At 33.3% G+C, this 24,192-nt stretch overlaps 3 protein-coding genes across 8 annotated transcripts; 2 read left to right on the forward strand and 1 right to left on the reverse strand.

The window, feature by feature from the left end:
• Window positions 1-10,728: 10,728 nt before the first annotated feature.
• On the forward strand, window positions 10,729-11,796 carry LOC7483081 (probable E3 ubiquitin-protein ligase ATL44). Its single transcript, XM_002310658.4, has one exon. The coding sequence runs from the start codon at window positions 11,016-11,018 to the stop codon at window positions 11,592-11,594; it is 579 nt and encodes a 192-aa protein (XP_002310694.4). The 5' UTR covers window positions 10,729-11,015; the 3' UTR covers window positions 11,595-11,796.
• A 1,409-nt stretch (window positions 11,797-13,205) lies between these two features.
• Window positions 13,206-16,052, reverse strand: LOC112325995 (uncharacterized). Of its 6 annotated transcripts, none has more exons than XR_008059650.1 (5): window positions 15,837-16,052; window positions 15,705-15,765; window positions 14,622-15,614; window positions 13,975-14,102; window positions 13,206-13,885 (listed from the first exon to the last, which is right to left on the reverse strand). XR_008059650.1 is itself a non-coding variant. In XM_024593194.2 (4 exons), the coding sequence occupies exons 1-4, from the start codon at window positions 15,937-15,939 to the stop codon at window positions 14,898-14,900; spliced, it is 360 nt and encodes a 119-aa protein (XP_024448962.2). In that variant the 5' UTR covers window positions 15,940-16,052; the 3' UTR covers window positions 14,445-14,897. The 6 variants fall into 6 exon arrangements, 1 of the variants encoding a protein (XP_024448962.2); XR_002979775.2 differs by having other exon boundaries at window positions 13,975-14,127; window positions 14,622-14,958; window positions 15,480-15,614; window positions 15,705-16,052; XR_008059651.1 differs by having other exon boundaries at window positions 13,975-15,614; window positions 15,705-15,741.
• A 5,533-nt stretch (window positions 16,053-21,585) lies between these two features.
• LOC7483080 (transcription factor DIVARICATA) lies at window positions 21,586-22,580 on the forward strand. Its single transcript, XM_002310657.4, has 2 exons — window positions 21,586-21,917; window positions 22,181-22,580. Exons 1-2 carry the CDS (start codon window positions 21,586-21,588, stop codon window positions 22,500-22,502), a joined length of 654 nt encoding a protein of 217 aa, XP_002310693.2. The 3' UTR covers window positions 22,503-22,580.
• The last annotated feature ends 1,612 nt before the right edge of the window (window positions 22,581-24,192 follow it).

Genomic DNA, 24,192 nt, shown 5'->3' on the forward strand with positions numbered 1-24,192 from the left:
ACAAGACGCATGTTGAGGCGTCAATATGTGAGGCGTATATTGTTGAGGAGATCTCAATATTTATCTCATACTATTTCGAACCTCATTTGAGAACGAGGATAAACCGTGTTCCACGGCATGATGATGGTGGTGAAGTGCATTCAAGTGGGAACTTGTCAATATTCTCCAATCCTGGACGACCCACACCTAAAAATGCCGTAAGGGGAAGATATTTGTCTGAAATAGAGTTCAGACAAGCACACAATTATGTCCTATTTAACTGTGATGAGCTGAGACCTTTTATTAAGTAAGTAGATGTTCGACTTAAACTTTGTCAAGAGTGTACTATTTATGTTTTGTGATACCATACACTCATATAATTTGGAACAACCTTACAGGCAACATCGACGATACTTACTGTCCAATAACTCACAGCTGACCGAATCTTAGATCTTTCAATTACAAGATGAACAATTTGCCACATGGTTTAGAACACATGTAAGTCCTATCACAAACTCATTATCTCTTGCAATGTAATTAATTGTAGTCAATGTTACATAATATTCGTTTATTGATTATTGTTGTATTTAATTTACAAGCTAGGTTTATCAAATGGGAGGTAGTGTTGCTATTTCACTGTCTTTACTATGTCTGGGCCCTGAAAGAAAAGTCAAGTGCTATAATGGGTATTTTGTCAATGGATATGTCTTTCATACTGAAGAATACGGGCATGGAAGAAAGACATACAACAACGGTGTTTGTATTAAGGGATCGACTTCTAGTAAGTTTGAAGTTGACTACTACGATAGATTGGAAGAGGTCATCGAACTGCAATATCATAGCGAGCAAAATAGAGTGTTTTTATTCAAATGCTATTGGTATGACACAACTGACAGAGGAATCAGAGTAGATCCTCACTATGGTCTCGTTGGAATTAACTCAAAAGCTAGACACCGCAACGTAAACGACGTCTTTGTTTTCGCAAAGCAATGCCAACAAGTTTATTACACATACACCCCTTTCTTTAGAAAGGACCGATCAAGAGTTGATTGGTTATCCGTTTTAAAAACAAAACCCAAGGGTCGTGTCGAGGTTGTTCAGGATAAGAACGAAGACACAAGTGTGATAGATGAAGTCTTTCAAGCTAGTGAGTTGGTTGAACTATACCGAGTTGCTCCGTCAATTGACTTAGAAGAATACTTGAATTTTCATGTTTTCAACGATAGTCTTGTTGATGTTGACGCAGAGGAGTTGAATGTTGTTCTGAGCTCTACTAATGGAAAAAAGAATGTTGTTGAAGAAGATGATAACGAAATTGAAGAGTGCGATGAAGCTGATGATAACAATTCAATAGAGGACGAAGATGAAAATTCCGACTAACTAAACATGTTATAAAGCCTTATTTTATAATTATGTAATAATTTGAAACATGAAATATTTATTCTTCTTTAATGGTCAGCCCTTGTTATTGTGTTGTGTGTGCTGTAAGATTGCAATTCAAGATTTTTTGACAGCGTTACATAAAAAAAATAAGAAACATTTACGGTTTCACCGACGGGGTTACCGACGGACTATAACCCGTCGGTATTTAACAGAGAGTTGCAAAACAATTACGTATTGTGCCACAATCACCGACGCATTTGCCTACGGACTATAACCCGTCGGTATTTCACAGAGAGTTGCAAAAAAATTACGGGATTGTGCCACATTCACCGACGGCTTTACCGACGTAAAATACCGATGGATTACGCACATCCCGAAGTGCACGTATGTTTGACACGTGTCCGTCTGCACAAATACTGACGGCTGTACCGACGTCCATTACCGATGTAATCACCGACGACTTTACGCACTTCCTGAAGCGCACGCATGTGTGACACGTGTCCGTCTGCACGAATACCGACGGATTTTCCAACGGATCGAAAAGTTTGGCGGGATTTTTGAACTTTTTTGGTGCGCATTTCAATTAATTTCTGACGGAATTACCGACGAAATTTAATGCCACTGACAACAATTAATGTCCGTCGGTAATTCCGTCGGAAAAATTGCCATATAAATCCCCCCTCCCCCCCCCCCCATTTGGTTCATTTTTTTCTCTCGGCTCCGTTTCTCTTGGCTCCGTTTCTCTTCTTCTCCATTTCTCTTCTCCTCTCCGTTTCTATTTGTCAAATTGAAGAGATTTTATTGTTTTGGTGGTTGTGATTTTACCAAGGTATGTATTCTTTTTTATTTATCTTTGTATTTTTTTTTTTTAATTATGATTATTTTTTTTGGTGTTCTTTGTTTTGTGTATTGTTTGTAGATAAAATCTTACATTCAACACACTATTAAGGTAAGCATTTTTTATTCCCAAATTTATTTTGAATTGATATAGTGTTTTTTAGTTTTGTGTATTGTTTGTTTTGTGTTTATGTTGTTTTGTGTAATGTTTTTTAGTTTTTTAATTTTATTTATTAATTTTATGATATTATTGTTTGTATTACTATAATTTTTATTGTTGAATTTATGTTAAAAATGTTAATTTATATATATAGAATTACTTTTAATTAGTTTATCTTAATTTAGGATATTATTGTTTGTATTGCTATAATTGTTATTATTGAATTTATGTTAAAAATATTAATTTATATATATATAATTGTTATTGTTGAATTTATGTTAAAAATGTTAATTTATATATATAGAATTACATTTAATTAGTTTATCTTAATTTAGGATATTATTGTTTGTATTGCTATAATTGTTATTGTTGAATTTATGTTAAAAATGTTAATTTATATATATATAATTACATTTAATTAGTTTATGTTAATTTAGGATATTATTGTTTCCATGTCATTGTTATTGCTTGTTATTACATTTTTATATTTATGTGTACACGTTAATTTTTATTTTGAGGTCCATTAGGGTCGATCGTGTTAGGAATGATATTGATTTAGTTATCTTTTGCTTTTGACCATGTAATTATTTATAAATTAAGAGTCTTGTCTCCTAAAACTTGAAATGTAATATTAATCCGTAAATTTGAATGTATGACTTTAATCTAATGTTTGTAACTCTAAGTACCAATTTAACAATGAATGTTCATAGTTGAAATTGATTCTTTTACTTGAATATCATTATATGATGTTATTGAATAAAATGTTGTGTTGATGATGATGAGTTGGGTTGAGATCCAGGATGATTGGATCGGAATGTGAAATAAAATTGGAAGTGTAATATGATTTTGTCGATAACTTGGGACCCCCAGTATAGGGGAGACTCTGTCGAATTTTTTTTAAAATAATCAAAGTTAATTATGTAATTATTCGTATAAATTTGTGTAGATGCGTTGAATGAAATCTACAGCACGTTGTCAAAAGACGGTTGCAGCTAGTTCTTCTAGCAGCGAGGAGGACGTATCCTTAGGTGCTGATCACGGCGAGGAATCTACGCCAACTTGTGATGCTGCCTCTTCTAGCGCGGTTTCACAGCGCAGAAGCGGTGTGCCTTCAAAGCGGGGTCAATTCACCCGCAAGTACCAGGCACAATGGAAGGATGACCTCTCAATGTAAGTTTGTTTAGGTTTTAGTGTTTTTTTTTTTTTTATATATACTTATAACATAATTTATGAACAACTAATTAATATTACTACTTTTATTTAATTTCAGGTTCACAAACATTGAGGCTGCAAGGACTATAACATTGGCGTTTAAATCGTCGATGGAGATTCCATTGTTTCAATGGAGCCAGGTTTCCAGACATCCTGAGTGGAAACCTAATATCGATGCATGGTTTAAGCGATTTCAGGTCGGTGTTAATTTTTAATTTCCACCTTGTTTTTAATAAATGATTTTTATAATTTTATATCTTGTACTATTCTTATTTTATATGAATTATTTATATACACAGAACAAATTTGAGTGGGATAGGGCGGACAACAATGTTGTGAGGAGGGTATGGGAGAATCACGCGGCAACTAGGTAACATCGAAAATAATATTTATTTTTGTTTTATAATTTTATGTTTTAAATTCTAATTTGTTACTATGGAAGTAGGTTGCGTGATTTTTGGTATGACACCCAAAAAAAAATCAAAAAGACAAGCGAGGGATAACGGTCTTGAAGGATGGAATGAGGTGGCGGTTTGGCAGGAATTCAAACCGCCATTCATCTCGGGGGAAATATGGACGGCATATATTGAGCACGTGACCTCAGAGCGGTTCTCACGGCGCTCACAGTCCGGCGCCGACAACCGGAACCGGAAAATTCATGGTTCGGTGACCACGCACATTGGCGGATCCGTCCCATTCAGCGCACATGCAAAGCGGATGGTAAGATTAATTTTAATTAAATATATCGTTAAATAATTTGTTGTTCCTTATAATATATTTAACTTTCAACCTATTTTTTCCTTACAGGCTGCGTCTCTTGGACGTGAACCGAGTCCAATTGAGCTGTTTCTGGAGACGCATGTGCGGAGTCAAGACCGCCAAAAGGGGGTGCAGCAGTTCGTGGACAACCGTGCTCAGCACTTCGTGGTATGTTCGTTCATTCATTTTATTTTGTAAGTTATTAATTTCTTGAATTGCATCTTGAATTTCATTTTATGATTTTTTACCGACGGAATTTTCAGGAAACCTATAATAGCCGGTTGAGGGAGAGATATGGAGACAATCCGTCGACCCATCCAGATTTTGATCCAGATTTGTGGATGGAGGCGGGATCGTCTGGTGGACCCGATAAAAATCGGGTCTACGGGCTCTCCAACAGTACGGCTGAAAACTTGCGTTCGGCTCGTAGGGTCTCAACTGTTGGAAGCTCTCCATCAGTATCAAACACCCAGTCTGAGGAGTTCATTGCGTTGAAACAACAATATCAACAACTCTCGACGAATTATGATGAGCTCCGTCAAATAGTCATGGAGATGAGATCAAATATGGGTGACGATACTTGTGCAGCTTCTTTTTTCCCGTATAGTCCCGGGAACAACCAGCCTCCTCCTCCTCCTCCTCCTCCTCTAGCTGCGCCGCTATTCTAGTTTAATTTTGTTTTTTAAACACAATAAATTTGTAATGAATATTATTTAACATTACTTTTATATTTTTAATGTTTAATCCATTGTTATTTGTTTATTAAGGTTTTTTACTATTAACAAAATTATTTTTTATATATATTTTAAATAGCTACCGACGGATATACCGACAGATAATGTCCGTCGGTATTTCACAGAGAGTTGCCAAACAATTACCAGTCATGCCATAATTACTGACGGAATATATCCGTCGGTGATTAAATACAGACGGATTTACCGACGGATAATATCCGTCGGTATTTCACAGAGAGTTGCCAAACAATTACCAGCCATGCCATAATTACCGACGAAATATACGTCGGTAAGTCCGTCGGTAATTACCGTTGAAATTGCAGACGGATTTATTCCGTCGGTAATGTTCCCGCGGGAAACTTTTTTTTTTGGCGCGCGTGTATCCGTCTGTAAGACCGTCGGTGTTCTGTCGGTAGGTGTTTTTTTTATTTGCAACAGACTTAGCGACGAAAATGGGTTTTACCGACGACTGGTATACCGACGGACGTGTTCTGTCGGTGAGGCCGTCGGTAATTATTGTACCGACGGATTTCATTGCTTGCACCGACGGAATTAGTCCGTCGGTAAAACTGGTTAATGGTGCAGTGTATGTATCTCCCGTCTAATCCAGTATATCGACCTAGGCCTCGACCACCATATACCGATCCCACCTTATGATGGTCAACATTGTTTTGGTTTGTTTCCACCACCACCCCAATCACCACCTTTATGATAGAACATATTTATTAAATTGTGACTTATCTATTTTGATGTAAGTTTAATGAGATTTAGAAATTTATTATGAAATTTATTTTTATTTGCGTTATTATTTTTTATAAAATAATTTCTAGTATTAATTTATGTTATTTATATATTTATCTATAATTTTTTAAATATCCACAAATAATTAAAAAAAATTCAATAGATGGGAAAAATAATTTAAAAAATTCGAACAAATCAGCAACGGATCAACAACGAAATATCCATTGCTGATTTATATAATTAGCAACCAAATTTTAGCAACGAATAATCCGTTGTTAAAAAATTAGCATCTATTATTTGCATCTGAAATTATCCGTTGCTAATTCCGTTGCTGAGTTTTATTAGCAACATATTTTAATATTATCTGTAATGGATTAGTTAGTTGCTAATAGGCTTTTTTTTTGTGGTGTCTCCCGGGATAGGGGGCGCGGGGGCACCGTCAGTGGCCCCATCTCAATTAGCTATAGCACCTAGAAAACCAACATTTAAAACAAAAATGTCCAGATTACATAAACACTGATGTTAGATATTAGTAAACTTTATTGTTAATTAAGAAACCAAAAAATTATCAAAAATATTTAATAACAAATCAAGAGATCCCATTAAAGTCTACATGCGCAACAAAAGTTAAAATAATGACGTGAATATATATATATATATATATTAACAAAGAAATAAATACAAAAGACACATACCTAGAAAATAAATTCCCAAAAAACCCACATAACTACGTCAAAAAAATAATCTCGAAAGAAAAACCCAAATCTCAAATTCCTAGATTAGAAGGCGGGGAAGTTGCTAAAGGAGCTTTTATGGAGGACTTACTGTAACGGTAGGAAATATGGGTATGCATAAAGACGTGAATGAAGATTGGAAGGTTGTGGAGCCAGTTCGAACGAGAGCTGCTGGTGTTTTACCACTCAGACAAAAGAAAAAAGACGGTGTCGTGACCGTAGTCTTTAAAAGTGTCCATTTCTTACTTCAAATTTCAATTTGATTTTATCAGTTTTCTTTCTAGTTTTTGAAACGATTTTGCGTGTCGCTATTTCTTCACACAAACCTCAGCTTTTACCTTCCAAATGAAAATTCTATGATACACATGATAGTTTTCTTGGAATCCTCTTTCATGAGACCTAAGATGTCTGTCAGGAGCTGCTTGCTTGAACTCATGAAGCTGGATATATACTCTCTTTTTGTTTGTATCTGCATGTGGCAGCACGGCAAACAAAAGTTGGGTACATGTTTCTGGTATAGAAAGCTGGGTACTCTCTTTTGTTTGTATCTGCATACCACCACTAAGGTGACGATGCATATTGACCTGCTCATAAATTTAATGTTTGTAGCCCTTAATTAAGATTTTTGGTACGTGTTTTACCATGATATATATGGGTACTAACTATTATTTAAATGCTTGTCTACGGGTAGATATTTTCAAGGCTTATGTACGAGCTGGGAAAGGTTTTAAGAAGAGGGTACTTTGCTATCTAGGTCGGCAGCAGCACTCGATTTCGTTAGAAAGATAAGTGCAAATCACGAGTGATCTGTATTTTATACTGCCAGAATGGTTAATAAAAGACGTAGGCTGTAAAAAAACAGAGAGAGACAGAGAGACTCAGGTTGTCGTGTTGCTGCTTATGGGAATGAACAAAGCTCAATGTTTTGCGTGTCCGAAAGAAAGAGAGAAACCCACCCACTTGGATGACAAAAGGTCTTTGCTTGACATGGATTCATTTACTTTGTGAGACAGATGCAATCAATGTTTAGCCTAAAGAATTTGGGACTGATTTCTTTTGTTCAAACTTGACACAAACAAGTTGCTGAGGCTAATTAATTTGAAACACTTTTCAAATAAGTATGGACCTCCTCTCTATACATACATATCGAGTCAATTGCTGACGGAAACATCAGCTTTTCTATTCAACTCAAGCACTGTTCGATTGGATTTTTTTTTTTATTAACGTCGGTGTATCTGATCTAGCTTGCGCGTACCTCGACTAATCTCACAGATATTAAAGTTAACGATCATGTAAACTTCCAGTAATTCTAAAGGAACTCCAACTTGTAACCATGGAGGAGTAAATCTAAAGTTTGACTAGTTAAGCTAACCCTCAGGGCTACTCGATCAGGTCAGCTTGCGCGTACCTCGATTAATTTTACAGGCCTTGAAGTTAACGATCATGTAAGCCTCCAGCAGCTCTGAAATTTATGAGACTCGAATTGGTAATCTCTATAAAATAAACTCAAAATCTGACCAATTAAACTATACTTTTTAGGTTGCTACATCGGGATTTTGAAAAGAAAGGTGAGGGATCACGAAAGTATCCTGACTCACGACAGCCTAGTATTGTTTTATAATTTTTTGATTCAATTTTGTCTTCAAAAAACAGTTCATGTTTCATTCGGATTATTTCTTTGAAATTATTAGTCTTAATCTCTCCTGGAATCATACTTGATTAAACAATGAATGGATGGATTTGTTCACGAGTATAGAATATAAAAAAGAAATCATGATCATAATTAATATAAGAAATCAACTTGTTATTTTTTACTCCAACAAGAAATTAAGACCGGCACTCGTAAACCTAGTCCAATGATATCCTAACGATTAAGAGTGTAATAAAAATGGACCAACTAAACTTGACTATAGTCGGCCCTCTAGACTTGTTAATGTCAAAGTTGTAATAATGATAGAATATCAAAACTCCAAAAGAGAAGGAGTTGTCTCAAACCCAGATATTGGACTCTATATAATTAATTGAAACTCAATCGTATTGGTCCAAGCAAGAACTTTGTATGATACCTTATCCAAAATAATACACCGAGGAGGAGCTGCCTCCTTTCTGTCCAAACTAGTTACCCCTCGCCCACCTTTTAATTTTCTCCACCCATAGAAACTGAAACCGCCTACCCAAAACTTAAAATCTTCAACTCTCCACGGACTCTTTTTACCTTTCAAAAATATTTTCGTAAGAAAATGATATTTTTTTAAATTTAAAATTAATTTTTTTTTGTTTTAGATTGTCTTTATGTGTTGTTGTAAAAAATAAATTTTTAAAAACTAAAAAATAATTATTTTAATATTTTCAAATAAAAAAAATACTTTAAAAAATAATTATTATTAAAATATGCTCTAAATCAATCACGTCCCGTGATTCAAGAAACAAATCCTTGATTTACTTCAATAATAACTTCCGTGAAACCAATTCTTGATTTAGTTAATGAGACAAATCCAATAAATGTTTGCGTCAACTTGTTCAGCCTAAACAATTTGGTATTGATCTTGAAACAAACAAGTTGCTTAATTAGACTAATCAATTTGCTTGTTAAGAATTAACTGCAACATTTATTTTTTCTATTCAAGTGAGGCTATAATATTATACTAGCATATTGTTTGTGTGAAGCTGAGCAATAATAATTTTTTATTTAAATATAAAAAATATATTAAGAGTGTAGAAAATATTTTAAATGTCTTGGGTCTGACGGTCATGCCTGAAGTCCTTAACCCAACACACGCCAGAAACTTTTGGAATAAAAATAGAAAAAACAACGCCCTCCATGGTTTTTTAAACATCTATAGTGTGATCCACAATGCAAACACTCTATATATATAATACCAGCACGTAAAGATAAGTGAAAAAATCACATAGCTTAAGGGTCAATAATTTAACGTCGAATGATGAAATTGTAAAAATAATTGTTAAAAAATTGAGAAAATAAATCTAAGTCAACTATAGTTAACTTGACTAACCTATTACCCGAGATATAAGATCGAGATAACACAACAAAAAAAAATAAAACAAACAATGAAGATAACGGCTTCATAATAAAATATCAAATTATAAATTCAAAAGAAAAATTCAAATTTCAAAAGGATTGCCTTGTTGGAAGGCAACCATAAAAAAAAATAACAAAGTACAATATTTAACCGTAAAACAATTAAAAATCCAAACAATACAAACCAAATATGGTATAAAAACAAAATGAAAGTAAATAATCAAGGGCTAAATTGAAAAACAAAAAAAATCTATTGAAAGGATAAAAAAAATAATCGAAAGAATGAGGATCAAAACTAGATATAAAATCAAATGAAATTAAATGTTTAGGGACAAAATTGAGAAAAAAATAAATCAAGAAAAGAATAAGAATATAGCAATCAAAAGAATGAAGACAATCGGATTAAAAAATCAAATTGAATAAAATGCCCAACGAAAAAATTGAAAAAGCATCAAAAGTCATATAAACAGTGATCAAAAGGAGGGCCAAAATCGATCAAATCACAAACTAGATGACACAATTGTTTTTTGAAAGTCAGACGCGAATTTCTAGGGAATGAGAGAGAGAAGAGGAGAAAAAGAGAAAAAAAAAAAACCCCACTTCAGCCCAATCGGACCTTCTCCGTTAACACCTGCTACACCGCCGGAAAGAGAAAGCGGGTTTTTGGTAACCGGAAAAGATCTCACGTGCCACCTGAATTGCGCAAAGGCTATTACGCACTAACGTGTGCGGAAGCTTTTTTTTAATAATATAAAATTACCAAATAACCCCAACAACAAAACCAGAAGAAAAGAACCAAGATACCCTTGAAACAAACCTTATTTTTCTTGGATTCTTTATTTTTCTACTAAGAGATATTATCATAACTTAACTGTGTAAAAGTTTTGGAATAGACTGAGAAGATGCCCTTAGAAAAGCCTTATATTTTTTTGCTCTCATGGGTAAAACAATTATTTAACTATACTAGAAAAAAAAGTGTCTGGACCAAATTGCCTCTAATCAATTTTGCAATGACTAATATACCATTTAAAAAAGACAATTGTATTTAATAACTATTTTTTTCCATAAGGGTAAAACCATAAAAACACTACTCCCATGAATAGAAACACGTGTCCAGCAGCATAGTAATAAATCACTTTAGTATTTTATGTAACGTCTCATGCACATAAACAACAAAACAATATTATCTTGTAAGAAAAAAAGAAACAAGAACTTGTATGGTGGTGTGGTACCTTTATCCATAATAAGTAGGACCTGCCTCCTCCGACCTCTCCATCCTTCCTAATTAATTACTTCTTTACCCAATACATTTCAAAGTAGAAACTGAAAAAGGTGCATGCCCTGCACCCCTCCATTTCTTTCTATATATATCAAGAACCTCCCCCCCCTCACGCTATCTTCTACAACCTTCCAACAACCCCAGACTTCAACAACTCATGCCTCGCTTTTCAAGAATCCTCTACGCCTCCGCGGATGCGGCAGCGCCCCCAGCGGCTGTTAGCGTTCAGTCTGACCTTATGGTTATATTAGCAGCTCTTCTGTGTGCATTACTATGCGTGGTGGGGCTTATTTTGATGGCTCGTTGTGCCTGCACCCGCCGTGTTACTGGTGGGTCACCGTCATCGGACAAAGCTAACAAGGGTGTGAAGAAGAAGAACCTCCAGCTGCTGCCCAGGTTCAGTTACTCTGCTGGAGATGGTAGCGGAGAGGGTGGTGGCGCCACCACCAAGTTTGGATCAACAGAGTGCGCAATTTGCTTGGGTGAGTTTGTTGAAGGAGATGAAGTTAGGGTTTTGCCTCAGTGTGGACATAGCTTCCATGTTGTCTGCATTGACACATGGCTTAGGTCTCATTCCTCTTGTCCCTCTTGCCGTCAGATTTTGGTGGTGGCTAGGTGTCAGAAATGTAGTCATTTTCCTGCTTCCACCTCCTCCGCCTCCTGTGGTGGTGGACCTGCCACTGGAGAAGATTGCAATGTCAAAAACAGTGATACCAATCATGCCCAAGAAATGTAGTCACTTTCTTGCCTTGACAAATAGAGAAAACAGAATTTTGCCCCACTTGGTTGTACTGTAAAGCTGATTAGCAGGAGTAAAATGTTCCTGGACTGTCTAGTCTAATGCATGCTTAATAACTAAATTACAGATCATGAGTTATGTATATCAGCAAGCTTTTATGTACCAGATCATATTTTTAATGCTAATTTATATCTCTCCATTTTAATGATTAAGCTCTTTCCAAGTTAGAATTCGAGCATGACTAGTTTTTGCACAACGAGGGACTGGGTTTTGAGCATATTGTCATCCGCATTGTCACCGGTGATTTCACTGTTTTATTAAGGCTTTATTTAATATTGTAATGCGGTGGAGATGGATAATAACTTCAAAAATTGTTTGATTTTTATTGCTTAAACTTAGCCTTTCAAATGCCTATGCGGCTGACTTCCACTAGCAATGGAGGAGAGTTACTTCGAAGTCAATTCTTCACACTAATGTTTGTGAAGATTCATTCTCTATCAAGAAACTTGTACTCACTTTCCACTTTGCATAGATTACAAGTATAAATCATTCTAATTTCTAAACCTCGTAGCACTCGCAATTTCTTGATAAATTATTTCTCTTCATCCATTACCCGTTTGCCATCTAGTTTGAATTTCAATTTTTTATTTAGAAATATATTAAAATAATTTTTTTTATTATTAAAAAATTATTTTTGATATTAATTAATTAAAAAAATTTAAAAATATTAAAAAATATTAATATTAATTTTTTTAAAAAAATATTAATTTTATTCTGAGCATTTTATCCAATTTAATGAATCCAAGATTTAAAAGGGAAGATATTCCAAGAGGTTAGAAAACGGGGATTGATATTTATCCTACAGAGCATCCTCTTTACTTTTCAAAGCCCACATCACAGAGTCGATCGCAAATCCGAGGTTATCCTCAAGAAAAAGATTGTAAAATATCTCATGCATCACAGGTTGAAAGGGTAAAGCGATGCATCCCCCCGGCATGACGAAAGGGATAAGCAACAACCTGCCTACATAATTAAGTCTTCTTGGAGATTTCAATGTTTATAACTTAATTGGTTAGGTTTTAAGTTTATATTTTACTAGTTTGAGTTTTACAAATTTTAAAATCACTAAATAATTAAGTGTTCTTAGAAATTCTAATATTTATAACTTAATTGGTTAGATTTTAAATTTATTTTTAAAAAATTACTAATTTAAATCTTATAAATCTTAAGAACCATTAAATATTTACATAATCGTTAATCTCAGAAAACACATATTAATAAAGAAAATATTAAAACCTTCATCATCAACATCTGTATGATTTTAACTTTATGACTCGATTTTTAGTGACTTGGCCAACTTTCCCAAACTTTCCTAAGAACTTGACCAATGGCAAGATGGCATCTCTCCATGCAACTTCTCACTTGTGTGCCATCATTATCTGACTGCGAAGAAGCTTCAAACTTTTAAGTCTCTACACGAAATCCAGCCTAACATAGGTGTGATTGTTCCAGGGTCAAAAAGTTGAACTAATGAGAGAACAGAGCCCTTCCCATATTCAATATAGATGTAAACTTTATCTGGTTGACTCCTTTGTTGCAACATAACCATTAAGGCGAGTATTGAAATATCTTCATTAATTATCTTCTCAAGCTGGAAAGGGGGACTCGACAAGAGACATCAAGAGATCAGCACAAAATTTCAGGAAGTACATCTCTTTTACCTTGTAGAAGACTGGACCGTTACCACCCCAAAATCACCATGAACTAGATTGGTTTAAAGTTACAGGTTAAACTAATTAGTCCTAGCCAATCCATCTAATCATTCAACTCCCTCCTCCTCATCATCACTTCCACCACCAAACATGGCTGCCATTTTCATGGCCCAATTAGGAGCCATTTACATCCTTTTAAAATCAGGCATCAACCTTAAGCTGTCACGCACATTTCCTATTTCAGACATCAACTGTTCTAAATCCTCAAAGTCAAAAGGAGTAGCTTCATCCGACTCTCAATTTTCACGAGGCTCTTGTACATTAGGCACCACTCCCTTATCACCCAGCAATTCCGTTGCTGATGACGAGGGCTGTATCTCTTCTTTACCAAACTTTTCTCTGTTCTCATTCTCACATTCTTTGATAGAATTATTTTCAGCAACTGACCCCCCTACATCTGGAATGGCAGTTGTACCATTTGCAGAAACCCATCCTCCATATTTGTCGTCCCGTGGTTCAGCTGACCAGCAGATAGTGCTTTGTACTCGAATTCATAATCAGATTCTTCAGAGATTTCTGGGCAGGGTGTGTGAATACATTTCACTTAGCATTTCAATTAACAACACATAATATGCATTTAATAATAGTGGCATGCCATGTCAAACCTTCTTTATCAGGTAAAGTTGGTCGAGATATCTTATTGTCAGATTTCAGGATCATTGCTGGCCACATATGAGCAGAAAGAGCACCATAGAGACGTTCTATTCCTTGCAATCCCCATCAACTGATAAACCTGCAAAAACAACATTGCAATTCTCCTAGATACCAAAAGTGAGACACATAGAGATTTAATATTATTAGTTACAACTTTACAACTTTTGTTTGTTTCCTGGTTTATCTTTCATCAACCTAAATCGATGACTAAATCCCATGTTAATCTCCATGAAGACCCAGTCATGTTCTGTTCCTACTTCTCTTTCACTTCAAAATTCCAATTCTCAATCCATCAGCAGGAAAATGTTTCAGTAAAGCAGGGTGAATGTCCTTACTGAAATTCTACAAAATTGTTGACCTCAATTATAAACGATCAAAACACTTCTCATTCTAAAGATAGATAGATATATCAAAAGTTAAGTAGAATGAAAAACATCAGGTTCTACATTATTATTAACATCATGATTTTACTTGAGAAAACTACATATTGCATAATGTCATTTATTGAGTACTTGCTATCCATCAGGAGCTTGGAAAAGTCATGAAATAGATCCCTTTTGAAATCATTACAAACTTGGAGATAGAAGATGGTACTCACATTTGTCAAAATCAACATTCAAAGCACAAGCTTCAATGTACTCAATGCCATTCTCAGTGCACCATTCAATACAGGACCTCTTCATCTCCCGCAATGGCTCTTCTTCATCATCCAACAAACTACCTCTTTAAGTTTCAGAAATTCCAAACTCATCAAACTCTATACTCAGATTATCAAAAGACCCCGACTCTCCAATTCTCCTTAGCTGTTTTCTATATTTAGCATGAACAGGATGACCAGGAATCCGATCAACTTTATTCCCAACACACAACAATATCAAAAAGTTGCTAATATCAGTTCCAGCGACCCAATCCTTAAGTGCAACAAGAGATGATAACTGCACACAGTTCAACAAAAAAACCATACTTAACATCATAGCTTGCAAATTTATAGCTTTCCCCAAATTGAAGCATTGGCAATTTAAACACTTGAAACCAACAAAAAGAAGCATAATTTAAATGAAAGCTTGAAACTCAAAAACTTATATGTTGGCCACCTTCCAATTTCAACAATAAGAAACCAACAAAAGAAAATTCTTTGCATCGAAGCTTGAAACTTTAAGCCTTTCTCCAAATATGTTTTGAGGCATTTGCATATAAACAATTAAAAAAAAAAAACAACAAAAGAAGCAATCTTTTCATCAAGGTTTGAGACCTTAAACCTTTTGGAAAATGGGTTTTGAAGAATTCACATTTACACTTAAAACCAACAAAAAGAAGCATAATTTCCATCCAAACTCAAAATTTTAAAGTTTTCTCCAATTGGGTATCGCAGCATTTGCATCGTTTCCAATTCAAAAAATGAAAAAAAAAAAAATAGATTTATCACAAATATATTATGAAGAACTACAATACTAACATCACTAAGTCAAAAACCATAACCAAAGCAGTAAGCTTGTTGTAAAATGGAAGTGATCCAATTGAAAATCCTTCATGAAGATGAGCCATCCATAGAGCTACATCAGCCGTGTAGTACTTTGTATTAATAATCCATCTATTCAACAAAACAAAAAGAACTTATTAAGCACCATTACTACACAATTAAAAGAACTTCATTGAAAAAACAAGCAGCTATAAAGCTAACCCATGTGAGATAACTTGATTTGATGAGTCAAAGGAGTCTTCACAATCAAGTGACAGCATCCCTACAATCAAAATTGATCAATAAATTAAAAAATGATTAAAGAACCAATCGAACAGCGAGAGTGGGGGTTACTAGAGTGGAGGGTGCGTTTGCCAACGCTGGAGGATCCGATAGAGAAGATGCCTGGTCGGGTCACAAGGGATGTAGAGTCTGGCGATTTAGTTTCTTCACTCATTTTCTGAATGTTTCTGTAAGTTTTTGTCTAACGATTGAAACTTGGTGTTGATCGTTGAAGAGAAATCAGTAAATTAACTAACTAAAAAGGTATCAGCCTTTCACCAACTGCAATCACATCTTTTTTTTTTTTTTCAATACACTGTTGATTGAAATAATATATATATATTTTTTTTTTTTTGTTATTTTCACTTTTATCCTTGAATTTTTATTTTGCATGATTTGACTCTTTTAAGTTCAAATTAGTTCCAAATTGTATATTTTTTTAAAAGAAAGTGTTGAATTAAAAGCTAAGAGAATGAAGTGAAAACCTTGAGTAACATAGGGAGTGAGTTTAAAATTTCGTTAAAATATTCATTTTAATCCCCTGTATTTTTTAGATATCAGGTAATCAATCCCTTAAATTTGAAGAAAATACATTTTTATACTTAACTTCATTTTCCTCATTTTCAGTTCTTTTTTGTTGGGAGGAGCGAGAGAGAGTCATCGAATTCTGGCTTAGAGAGAGAAATTAGCTGTTGAGGAAGATTCTGGCCACCAAAATAATCAATTTTTGTGTCAAAAGGTTTCATATGATGAGGGGGGTTATGATTAGATGTTGGTTTACCTTGAAAACACCTAAAATAGTAGATTTGAGCTCGGAAATAATTTTTATTTCGGGTTTTGGGGCGGTTTATTGGCTTTTTGATGGACATGGATTGATTTAACAAGATCTCCATGGTGTTTTCTAGGTGTTTTGGACAAAAGAAATAGGTTGAAAATGAGATATTGAGTAAAAAAACAAAAAACCCCATTTTTTAAGCCACCACAATGGCTGGATTATGGGTTTCGCAGGTGATGCATTTTTTTTTTTTGAAATATTTAGGCCCCATTGAACTTTTTTAAAAATAAATTCTCGCACTTGGGCCTGGCCTTGCAGGCCCGCGCGTAGACTGTTGCTTTATTGGGCCAGGCGCTAGGCTTGGCCCAGTAGCGCCTGCCTTGATTCTTTTTTTTTTTAATTTTTAGTTTTTTAAAAAATAATGCATTATTTGTGTATATTTTTCAAATAAATTTTGGGTTTATATTTTAATTAGATTATGATTATTTTTAAATGATATTGGAAGTGTTTAATTTTTAAAGATGTAAGTATGATTCATCTGTGATTTTTTCTTAAATTTATATAGATTAATTTTTTTTATAATATTTATTTTTTATAATATTTTTCATAAGTGCAGCCTTGCATTGTTTGTTTCTAATTATTGTTCAATAAATTTTATGTTTGTGTTGGTTTCTATTACAAATTTATTTTGATAGAGGAATTCATTAAATATAACCACGTAAATTACCCGTATTGCGATGTTAGATATCTTGATCTTTATTTTTTGCTTGGTTTTCTCAATTTAATTTTTGTTTATTGTTGATGATTTTGTTTTCATTGTTTTACACAATGATTATTAAGTTGTTTAATTAGATACGTGCATAAGTTTTTCGATTTGCATCTAAGAGTTTTTTTTAGTGTAAAAAAACACTTTGAAGAATACTGTATATTCATTTTATTATTATGTTTTGATGTTTAAGATTTGATGCAATCTTATGATTTTTTATTTTTTTTCCTTTAATCTTTTATGGAAGTTTCATTATTTTTAGTTTCACCTTTCAATCTAAATTTATGGTGTAATTTTTTTTTTATCTTTGTTCTTTTAATTTTTTTCCTTTTGTTAATATTTTTGTTCTTTTTAATTTAACTTTCAAATTTAAAATTTGTTGTTACCTTTTGATTTATTTTTTATTGAAATTTCAACACTTATTATTTTTATTGTATTTTTTAATTTTGAATTTTTTTGTGCTGTTTTTTTTTTGTGATTTTAACCCTCACAATGTTTTTTATATATAATGCTTTCGGTTTTATAACCCGAGTCATGGTTTAAAAATTTAACAGTAATTGACTTTTTTTGTCTTATTTTTTTTCTTTCTATGAAATTATCCTATTTTTATTTAATTTTTACTTTTTTAACAAATAAGATCATTGATATGTTTTTGAAATATTGTGAAGATATATTTCCATAATATTGGCAAGCGTTCATCTTTTGCATTGAATCGTTGTTGTTTTTGCTTTGTTTGTTGTCGATATTTTATTTTTTAATGATATTATTAAATTAACAGAGTTTATTAAACTCACTTGAGCTAATTTTCTAAATATTGTATTTTTTATTTAAAAAAAAATGTTTACCTTTTTTTATTTTTTTATTCTAAAACAAAGGTTGGTTCGCAGCGTAGCGCGGGCCACCTAACTAGTAAATCTAAGAAGTTGCGCTACGGATTTTTCCAGGTTCATATTCAGAAGAGATTTCCTCTGAACTTTTTTCACAAGTTATCCATAATAAAAATTTAGTTTTATGCATATAAAATTGAAAAGACAACTTTTCATTTTCTCAACTTATACTTAATATTTTAATGAGGAATTTAATAATGAAACATGTCTCATTCAATACATGGCATAACAGATATATATTTAATACATAACAAGTTATATATAAACATATATCCTTAGCATTAAACATATTCGATTAACGATAACCTTGAGTAACTCACAAGTTATCCATGAATAAAAATTTAGAGGGTGTTTGAGAGTGTGGTTGCTGTTACTTTTCAAATAACTTTTCATGCCAAAATATATCAAAATGATGTTTTTTTATTTTTTAAAAATTATTTTTGAGATCAGCACGTCAAAACGATCCAAAACATACAAAAAAAAATAATTTTTTGCAAAATAAAAATTTTAAAACCGCGTTCCCAAACAGACGCTTAGTTTTATACATATAAAATTAGAAGGCAGCTTTTCATGTTCTCAACATATATTTAATATTTTAATGAGGAATTTAATAATGAAATCCTAGTCCTATTACGATATGACAAAACTCAAAATTTTTAAATTAAACATTTTAATTCAATCTTAATCTAATTAGAAAAATTTTCTATAATAATTTAATTTAGCGTTTCAATTTCAATATAAAATAATATTTTATATAAGAAGGGCTAAAATCAAAATTTCAGTAGTGGTAGCAGTGCTGCATCTGCACCTGGTGGCAGCAGCCCTCGCGCTGCCACTGTCTGGCGTTGCGCACAACGCTAAAGGCAGCATAGCAGCGCCTGACGCTGTTGTGGTCTTCTGCCACCGACCTTGCAACCACCAAAAACTATTTTTTTCATTCAATGGTGGATTCCAACGAGATCTAAAAAATCAAGCCTGATTTGGATGGAAGAGTAGCTAGAATCTTTTTATTAATTTTTAAATCATGAGATCAAAAATTACATTTGGAAAAAATAATTTTTGCACATAAAATCAATTCACAATTAACACCAATAACAATTAAAACATGTAATCAATAACCCTAATTGTCTAGCGAAGGCTATGTTACCACTGTTGGTTTCGTGAATGTCATACATGCAACAAAAACAAAAGAACAAAATTACTCGGGAGTCCCTAGGATCCCGTTAGATAGATCTAGAGTTGTTTAGGGATATAATACTTGAAAATCTGATCTTTTTCGGCTTTAAATAATTCTTTAAAAGTTTGGTCGTCACATCCGATAAGATGTTCAATTGTTTGGCCTCCAACAGTAATTCATATGAAGCACGAATGATAAATCTCCTAAATCCTTATTTAGGAGAGAGGGATTTATATTCCTAGAGTGCTAGTTCTATATTATGCGACTTATGTAGTTTTCTATCTAATAGACAACCACTCAAAAATAAAAGGCATAGCTTATTATTTATAGGAAAATCTAAAAAACCCTATAAATTAGCAAAATATCAATATTTTGCCCCCTGATAATATCCATATATTAATTTAAGGCAATTTTAGGAATTAACTTGATCAAGTTCTTATTTGATTTTTCTAAGTCTAGAAATATAATCTCTGTATTAATTATATTCTAGTTTTTAATTTTTAAAATATATTTTAATCAAATTATACTTAATTAAATCATCCAAGTTTAATTTCTGACTAATGGTTCTTAATGTGTGTGATCCATTAGGTTCCTAATATGTTGGCTCAAATATAAATTATAATTATAATTAAATTAAATTAAACAATTTAATTTATTATCAATTCAACAATTGATTGATTTATATTTGAAGATCAGGTGCATCGTCTAGCAACATGTCATGATCTTCTAAATATTATAAAAGTCATTAGTAGTTTGACTTAACCTTTCAGTGACTGGTTTCTTAATGTAATTAATATCCTTTCATCAATAATGTTCTGATTTAACATTAAAGCATGAAGTATGTCAATTATGTTAAATTATATTTGTTCTCTACATAATAATCATTGATCATTTGAATAAGATTTGAAATTCTTTTCAAATTTCATTCCACTTTGGTCAAGGATTTCTTAATCAATATTATTTGAGAGCAGATATAATATTTTTTCTAATTCACCTAGGGTGATGAATCATCTCTTGATCACTCAAGTACCTTCATATATTTCATGTTATACCCAATATCTGCCTCTTCGTTAGCTCGATTAATAAGATAACATGTAACAGGATCAAAGCATAACATTATCTATATAAGATAACTTAGTGATCTCAAGTCTAAGAGTCACTTACACAACCATCACGTGAGTCTTTCCATAAACATAGGTGATCTCTCCATATGAAATTCTCATGCGGGTTAGTTCATTGTTCATGTCTTATGACAAGCACCTAAATATTAGTTTAAGGTATCTTTTATACCTCAGTTTATGAGAACAACCACATCTTTTTATAAAGAAAAGAACATAATATGTATCGGTCTCTACGGCTTTAATAAATATCTAGTATTTAAGAGATAATCGGTCAGGAACATTTTAAGAACAATACTTTGATGCATTAGAAATCTCATAATTATAGTAACTTTATATTTTCTTTTGCAAAGCATTTTTTTCACATAGATTTTATCTTTACTCTTGATTTATAAATCAAATATTAAATTCATTAATCTAATATTATATGAATATCAAAGGTAAATTAAGCATTTATTAATAATAAATATGTATTTACATGAATAAAATAATATCAAGTGTAACCAACCGATAAGTTGCAATGACATATATATCAAATTAACATGAATAACAATAGAGCAAAAATGAAACTTTTTAAGAACAAGAAATGTAATGTTAAAAAATCTTAAATCATGAGAGCAAAAGTGAAATAATAATGAATCTACAAGGAGGAGGGATGTAGTTTCCCTTTTATATATTGATGAGAAAGAGGCAATTAAGTATGTGTATACAGATAAGAGATGATAATTCGCATGCTGTAAATTTATGGAAGAAAAACTCTTGGTCCTCAAGAAACGTCCCCATGCATGCATGAGCCAGTTCCCAGATAGAAAACTATTCTAGTGCCAGAACAAGACTGTAATTGTCTTATTTACTCATTCACCGTCTTGGAAGAACCTGTGTATTTCATTTGATTTGGAAGAATTTATTACCTTCCTAAATTGAACACCTCAATTTGGTAAATTCACACCACACCATATTTTTTACACATTCAGTCAAATGCAATTGAAATGACTAGAAACCCTAGCCAGGTAAATGTTTCATTTATATAAGTATGGAGAATTACCATTCTTACACACACAAGTTTTCTCTTGAAATCCATACTTTCTAACAGAAAGAATGAATTCATCATCATCTTCTTCTCCTAATAGAGAGCGAGTGAAGTGGACTTTGGAGGAGAACAAATTGTTCGAGAACGCTATCGCAGAGTTCGATCCTGGTTCTCCTGATTTTTTTGAAAAGATTTCTGAAAGAATTCCAGAGAAAACTTTGAAGCAGACTGAAGATCATTTTCTAATATTGATTGAAGATGTTGAGAAGATTGAGTCAGGCCTTACCCCATTGCCTGACTATGGGACTACTTCGAGAGGTGACAAAGGAAAAGGGTCTAACAGTAATGATAAACCCAAACAGAGAAAGAAAGGGGTTCCATGGACTGGAGAAGAACACGAGTATGTATAATAATAATTAAAATATTATCCTTAATTTGCTTTCTCTATCTTTTCCTCAATTTTGATTTTCTTGTTCTTAATTAACTTGAGCTTTAAAATCAATGGAGGACATTCTATGATTAACAGAGTGAAAGATAATTATTAGGCTGCTTATAAATTTATATGCCTTTCTCCGCATCCGATTGTATTTGGGGTTATGGCGTGGTGTTAAATAATTTAAATATGTTATTAATGCATTGTAAGCCCGTGTAATTAATTGACAGGTTGTTCCTGAATGGATTAAAGAAATATGGCAAGGGAGATTGGAGAAGCATTTCTAGGAACTGTGTAGTGACGAGAACCCCTTCACAAGTTGCAAGCCATGCCCAGAAGTACTTTCTTCGCCTTCAAAACTCCAGCAATACTGAACATAAACAATGGTATAGTTCGACCTCAAGGCATAGGAGGAGGAACTCATCATCATCATCAACAACCGATAAAGCAGCAGCATCCATGGCCGCTGCTCCATCTCCTCATCTCTCTGTGCCCGCCTCAATCTCTAATGAATTCGCTGCCACCCCATTTTCTCATTTCTCTAGTGATTGAAATGCTCCTGCTTCCATCACAGACCAATCCTTTGCTGCATACCCTCCATATTTGGACCGCCAGAACTAAATGATGACAAGTGCTTCTTGTTATGTAATTTATGAATCAGATTTTGCTTGCTGCTTAATTTTTATGCTTCAAGGATTTATTTTCCACCAAGTGTTGTGTTCCTTTTATAAGATTATATTGTTGGACATGTCTACTGCAAACTTGTTTAATTATGAGTGTTTTTTTATTATTAATATGGTCTTATTTGTTATTTGCTTAATTCTTTTTTTCCACATCAACTTATTTTTGCTTAATTTAGTATTGCTTTCATGAGATGAAAATGTGTAAATGTTCCTTTTATACACACACACACACACACACACCAGTAAGCAAATATAAGCAGAGTATTCAGTACGTGACGTTGTTATACCTGAGAATGATCTAAAAGATCGAGTCACAGGTTTCCAGTCTATATACTGATTTTATAAAAGAACAAGAACAAAGAAAAGAGGAATATAAACAGATTTCTGATGCGAATGAACAAGGCAAGACCAACAATGTCAGGATCCTTGATCAAACACAGAGCATACTTAAATATAACAAGAATAAAAAAGAATAAGAACAGATATAACAAGAATGTAGATAAAAATAAGATTGGCTTACTTAAATTTGTAACGAAAATTAATACAGGAGATATTAGTTATAGAAGAGAATGGAGATGAGTTATAGATATGAGTTACAGGGGAGAGTAAAATTTTCTGGAAAAAAATTAGTTTGTCTCTTGAGGATTTTGAAGTGGCCTTTTTATAGACGAATTGGCATGGAATGGGCCAAACTGTCCTGATGAAAAAGCTCTTCAGCACCCATGTGAACCCATGTGGTATTGTCTGTCTTGATTGGATGATGACAAAATAGAAATTGTCCATGTTTTTGGTGAAGCTTCCTTTGTTGTCGTCTTGCCACCGACACTTGATTTGTTGATTTGTAATAGCAGGTAACATTTATAGAAAAAGGCCTAAAACAGATGGGCCTAAAGACAAAAGGACTCAAAACATATGAGTCTAAAAAGAAATGGGCTCTAAACAGATGAGCCTAATAAAAGCCTGAAATGCTCCTTTTTTTTTTATTTAACGTCGCGTGATAGATGGTAGGATACCAAAACAGTCATCTTCATTATCATTGCCAAGGGAAATGGCAGGAGATGTCGAGCCAGATGAGCTGGATTGGGACAAGATCGTTTCCGGGTCTTGGCTTTGTATAATTCCTTATACTATTTGTAGGTATTCTTCCTCAGTTCTAGCAGAGGCAAGGAGAGCTGTCGTTTGAGCCTTTCGGGCTAAAAACTTTGATTAAGGATGAGGATCAATGATGGGAGCTGTTGTTTGATGTTTTTGTAACCATTCCGTAACAGCTAATTTTGAACTTTTGGACTCTGCTGCAAAGGAATCCCACCACTTGATTTTGAATTTGCGAACAAGTACTGGATGTCCGTTTTGTAGATTATAATCATAGAACCATGAACATACCCACAGAATAAAAAAATTTTGTACAGAAGATAAGGAGGGAAGAAAACTTTCTTTTAGAAGGAGCTGGTTGGAAATTATTTTTGAAATGTAAATAACCATTTTCAACTAAAGGATGTTCTTTAAGGTAGTCAACATGACAACCATAAAAGTCTCACCATTGAAGGAACCAGAGGGGG

This window comes from Populus trichocarpa, chromosome 7 (assembly GCF_000002775.5).
Source record: "Populus trichocarpa isolate Nisqually-1 chromosome 7, P.trichocarpa_v4.1, whole genome shotgun sequence".
Lineage (NCBI taxonomy): Eukaryota > Viridiplantae > Streptophyta > Magnoliopsida > Malpighiales > Salicaceae > Populus > Populus trichocarpa.

Bases quoted from the DNA above. Each gene is read 5' to 3' on its own strand.
- LOC7483081 (XM_002310658.4), top strand. From the start codon at position 11,016: ATGCCTCGCTTTTCAAGAATCCTCTACGCCTCCGCGGATGCGGCAGCG.
- LOC112325995 (XM_024593194.2), bottom strand. From the start codon at position 15,939: ATGAGTGAAGAAACTAAATCGCCAGACTCTACATCCCTTGTGACCCGA. The intron at 15,766-15,836 runs GTAACCCCCACT...TTTTGATTGTAG, and splicing joins CAAACGCACCCTCCACTCTA to GGATGCTGTCACTTGATTGT. The intron at 15,615-15,704 runs GTTAGCTTTATA...TTTGTTGAATAG, and splicing joins AATCAAGTTATCTCACATGG to ATGGATTATTAATACAAAGT.
- LOC7483080 (XM_002310657.4), top strand. From the start codon at position 21,586: ATGAATTCATCATCATCTTCTTCTCCTAATAGAGAGCGAGTGAAGTGG. The intron at 21,918-22,180 runs GTATGTATAATA...ATTAATTGACAG, and splicing joins TGGACTGGAGAAGAACACGA to GTTGTTCCTGAATGGATTAA.